The sequence below is a fragment of the Gossypium hirsutum genome, chromosome D01 (assembly GCF_007990345.1).
Source record: "Gossypium hirsutum isolate 1008001.06 chromosome D01, Gossypium_hirsutum_v2.1, whole genome shotgun sequence".
Lineage (NCBI taxonomy): Eukaryota > Viridiplantae > Streptophyta > Magnoliopsida > Malvales > Malvaceae > Gossypium > Gossypium hirsutum.
In genome coordinates, this window is record NC_053437.1 from 9,078,623 (window position 1) to 9,084,043 (window position 5,421).

At 37.5% G+C, this 5,421-nt stretch overlaps 1 protein-coding gene across 1 annotated transcript; it reads right to left on the minus strand.

The window, feature by feature from the left end:
- Positions 1 to 233: 233 nt before the first annotated feature.
- Positions 234 to 4,245, minus strand: LOC107940012 (organic cation/carnitine transporter 4). Its single transcript, XM_016873420.2, has 2 exons — positions 3,459 to 4,245; positions 234 to 1,639 (listed from the first exon to the last, which is right to left on the minus strand). Exons 1-2 carry the CDS (start codon positions 3,898 to 3,900, stop codon positions 474 to 476), a joined length of 1,608 nt encoding a protein of 535 aa, XP_016728909.1. The 5' UTR covers positions 3,901 to 4,245; the 3' UTR covers positions 234 to 473.
- Between the last annotated feature and the right edge of the window lie 1,176 nt (positions 4,246 to 5,421).

Here is a 5,421-nt window from a genome sequence, read left to right on the forward strand (position 1 = left end):
ATTTTCGTAATTAATCAAAATATTTAAATTACTATTATAAAATACATAACAAGAATATCCATTGTCATATCGTTGCAGTCAATGTCAATATCATTGGGCCAACGCCCACGCAAGTAGATTTCGGTATGGAGATTCCTTTTTTTTTTTTTTTTTTTTGATAAAATAAAGAAATTCAACAATATGAGGATCAATTTGCAATTTTGGGGCTCCACTCAAATTCTGCCACAGGAAAAGATAAAATTATTCAATATGTATATTGTTCATCAAAGCTTATTCAACTTGGTTCTCCTACATTTCGTTCATCAACAATCTTAAACCATATAACACTTGTTAGCCCTTGTTCCCTTACTGAAAATCCTGATTTTTCTGATTCTGTTGCAGCGAAAATCCAATTTTGCCAGCTTAAAATGCTCAATGATGAAATGAAGCTGCTCTGTGTGACAAATAATTGACACCCTTTATATATTCAACTTTCAAGCAAGTTCTCCCTCTTCCAATCCTGTCATTGTGTCATACAATGGCTTGTTTAATGTCTCTGGTAAGTAAGATGCAAGCATTCCTCCAATCAATCCACATACCCCAAACACCAGAAATGGAAAACCACCACCCAAAATCACCACAAATGGTGCCAATATAGCTCCCATTTGGGCTGCTTGAGTTGCAGATCCAAGTGCTGCATTTCTCACCACTGTAGGGAAGAGCTCTGCTGTGTAGATAAACAACAAATTGTAAGTCCCAGCCATGCCGAATATCCCCAGAAGCCCACAACACATTCTTATTACTTTGGATATTCCTACATTGCCCGTAAGGCTCCCCATGAAGCAGAAGATTGCACTAAACCATTGTGTCCCAATTGCCAATGGCTTCCTTCCAAATTTGTCCAACAGAACTGCTGTTATGGTGAATGCTGGCATTTCAGCTACCGCGTTAAGTAGGACAGTGAGGTAAAGGTTTGTCTCGAGGTTGACGACATTTAAGCTAAGACCATAGTACACGACGGAGCAGGTGAAGTTGATTCCCACTGCTAGGAATAGTCGAATTCGAGTGATTGGTGATCGGATTACATCTACAATGGAACCACTGATTGCTTCTTTTTCAACTGTTGCTGCTTTCCAAATTTGATTACCATTTGAAGCATCATTAGCTTCATCATCTAGTGCAAGGCTGACCCCATCAGGAAGGTGATGTCCGTTGGCATTAGCTATGGTGCGCATTATTTTCATGGCCTCGTTCATTTTCCCACGAACAAGATACCAACGTGGGGATTCAGAGATGAAAGGGACCACCAGGACAAGGAAAAGGATAGAGGGGATAGACGAGGCAACATACAGCGCACGCCATGAAGGAAAAATGTACGCTATGCCCGAGAGCAATGCGATTCCAGTCGAAAAGAAATAGAACGTCGACATTCCAGCAACACCACGTTTCGTTGGACCAACAGGTTCAGTGGCCAGGACGAAGGAACAGAGGCCGACACCTCCGGTGCTGAATCCCGTTACGAAGCGGAGTAGGAGATAGGTAGAGTAGTCAGGGGCTAATGATGTAAGGCAACCAAACATGGCATTTAAGATGCAGACCGCGGTTAAGGAACCTTTCCTTCCCAGTTTTGAATCTGATAAATGACCAAAAACCCCTGCACCTGAAAATGTGTGTCCAAAACATTGAATTTCAGTCATGAATTTAATAAACCAGAAGTTCTACAACAGAGAGTTCTCCAGCATTTCAGTGTGTCGGTAATGAGTTATTATTTAGAATTATTACTATTACGGTGAAGTCGGCGGTGTCCATGGCGCAATAATTATGACTTTAACATTCTAGTTCCGTAAGGGAAGCTGTCATAAATACATAAAGGTTGATATAGGGACGCCACCTCTCACATGACATGATGAGACAAGTTGAAGAAAGTAGAACACGCCATCGATGTAATGGAGTATGAACGATGTATTCAATACCCAAAGTGATCGACATAAAGAACATGATTTTCATGTTCCGGCACTGTACCTTCCAAATCATGAACTGTTTTCTTTTCCTCTCTCCCTTGAAAATTTTCATCAAATAATCAAAATACCAAAAGGGATTTAAATGATTTAACATTTAGAAGAGAAGTGAATAACAAATTCAAAAAGGAACAAAATCATTTGGGTTTCAACATGAGGGTAAGCGATAATGAAAAGAAGAAAGGTCTACTTAATGGTAGTATACTGCATATTGCCAAAAAGCATCCAGTGTTTCTCTCGAGGACAAGGCTTCATAACACTATTCTTAGTACGTTAAGAGACGTGGTAGATTTCTCACCCTCTTCACAGGTTAAGAGGATTGCAATTATTATTTTCTTTCACTTTATATTTTCCAGATATTGTATCTGGGGAATAATTGTTCCAGGACCACCATGACTAATAGTTGAGAATTCAACATTTTTAGCTCTTGGCCGTGTAAGTTTAGATGCGTCAGAAGAAGAGAGTAAATAAGCATTTAATATTAGATAAGAGTTTATACACGTAAGGAAAAGATAAAATAGTTTAACTCAGTTAAGATAGACATGGTGACAATAAAAAAAAACCTAGATTCAAGCGCGTTAATATGCCTATAAAAAGTACTTATAAATAATTTTAAATATTATAAAAAAGTTAATTTAATTACAATCAAATATTTATTTTTAACTTACCTTACCGTTTTGATTAAGGTAAATTAAGACGAAACTTCCAACAAAGTTCTGATAATAGAAATTAATTATATACCACGAGAATAGTAATCTTTTGCAAGTATCTTTTTAAAATTTTTCCACTTGAGAATTATTTATAGGAGTTGGTCCAATATTGCCATTTTGTCCTTATTTGCAATAAATTAAAGCTAGAGTTTGACCATCATGAGTTATATGTTTCAAAATTTTAACATTTTCCATTTCTCACATGTGAACCAGATTACAAATCATATGACCATGACAGGAAGCTCCAAGTGGGAAATAACTAGTTAAAAAGACAACCAATGCTTTGCTTGCTATACAATATAATTTAATATCATATGCATGCATAAAATAAGTTATCACCGCCGCTTGCTTAAATATATTCCTTTTCTTGTAATATGCATTAACCTCACCTTGATGCCTGTCACTCCAAAAATATATAAATTTGGGGTATAATTAATAAAGATTTACTGACTTAATTTGTGTATATCACACCATTCTTTGTATTTTTGTTTGTTTTTCCCCCTTCTGGTCCATAAATGCATTAACTGCACCATGTGCTGTTTCCAGGACAGCAGGACGGAGATTTCCTTTTGAGTACATAAAATTAAGGTAATTTTAAGACCACTCGGGAAAGAGTTAGGCACAAAGGAACATTAGACCCTGATAGATAATAGTTTGAAAATATAGTGAAGAAAATGAAAAATGCTTAAAGCATTATTGAAAAGATGGCAAGACATGAAGCAAAGAGAAAGAAGAGCAGGAAACGACTCACCAATCATGCAGCCGCCAAAAAACAAGGCTTGCACAAGTCCAACCTTATACTTCTGTCCACAAACCAATCCCCACTGAGCCACCGTGGAGCTCCCCGGACCACCCTCCCATTCCCAGGACCCTGGTTCCAACCCACAAACATTGCTCTCCTTCTCATCACACCCTAACCCTCCAACACACCGCCACCCAGGATCCCTGTCTGCAAATATCATGACCATAGTATGGAAAGCTTCCAGGGCCCATGCCAGGCTCGTTAAAACAAAGTGTTTCAGCTGCCAGTACCCAAATTCTCCGCAGTAGTTTTGCAACATGTCGTCTATGCAAACCTTCTGGGGTTCGGATCCAGGCCCGGAATCCCATCCGGGTTCTTTTGATGGGATGAGCAAGGGTGCTCCTAATGAGGAACCATGGCTAATGGGATTTGATCCTGGCGAGTTAGCCATAACTGAGTAGGGTGTGTGTTTGCTTTTTTCTAGTTTCTCCCGGTTTGGTTTATTTTAAGTGCCTTTTTTTCTCAACGTTCTTATATATAGGAAAGTTGTAATATGATTCAGTGTGAGAGCTGGTGTGTGATGTGGTGGATTTGACACGTCGAGAGTTATCCAATCATTGATTTAGTGGGTATGACACTTGGAAAGGAAATCGCTGGTGATTTGGAGGGTTGAGATTAGAGCTAAAGTTGGTGTGTAATTTGCATATATTTCTTTCCATATAAAGAAAAGAAAACGTTTAATTAGACTTCTCATAAGAGGCGGCAATAGAGACTGAATATCATTCAATTTTTCGGCGAGTTAAATGATTAATTGAAGTCTCACACTATTTGAGAATATGAGAGGGAGCATTCCTTTATATCTCTTCAATTAGGTTTTAAACGATAGAGCTTGTTCAATAAAAATATGATTTCGTCTCAACAAAAGTTTTAATTTGAATTCATTATAATTTGTTTCGATTAAAATAATTAATTCAAATAATGATAGCATGGGAAGATGATTCAAATAAAAAGAAATGGATTAAAAAAAGAAAAGTCCAAATCCGCATAAAACTACATGTTTTTTTTATTCGATTTAAACTAATTTCTTGGCTTGATTCAAACCTAGAGTTAAGGGCTTAAGTTTAAATTTAGGTCAGATTTAATATGTTTGACCTTACAAAACCAACATCTAGAATCCATCCAATGTAAACTTCAACTTATCCGAGTCCAAGATGATTCAAACTCATATAACCTAATCCAAAATACTTAAGCGTTAAACCTAAATGATTTGAACCTAATTTGATGTGAACTTGTGATTGACCCTAATTGAAATGATCTGAAATTTTTAAAATTTCGGACATCCTAGTATCTACTGGTAGTATTTTGGACATCCTAATGTCTACTGGTAACATAGAGTATTGTCATAGTGTTTTCTCTTTTCTCCGAGCATAGAGGTGGGAGTTTGAGTGGCTCAATTGTGGGTGGTGCTAGTTAAGCGATTAGGGGTGACCTATGATCCCTATACGGTTGTGTAATTGGGCTCAGCATGAATTTTCTCGTGGAAGTAGTTAGGTCTGTTTATGTTAGAGTGATGACTAGGGGGCTATTAAAGGTCTCTTTCGATGTGTTCTTAGTGTAAGAGCGGGTTAATGTGGGAATCTCAGGGTGGTTATATGGTGGGTTGTATGTGGGTAAGTAGTTTGGGCATGAGAGAGGGTCCAACAACATGACCAAAAAGGCAAGTTTTGTGTTTTGGTAAGGTTACCTTACGAGTTGCTGTGGGAGAAATAAGGTAATAGTGCTAATTCATTGGTAATTTTAGAAGGGATGGTCTTGTGGCAATGAAAGGTGATGGGAGAATGATAGTTCTTACTAAGTGAATAACTCTTTTATTCTTTTTAGGAAGTTTGTTTGAGGAAAGGGCTCTGTCCCTGATTTTATTCCATATTATCCATAATTGACTTTTTCTCGGGGAAACTTAACTTCTTGTTGA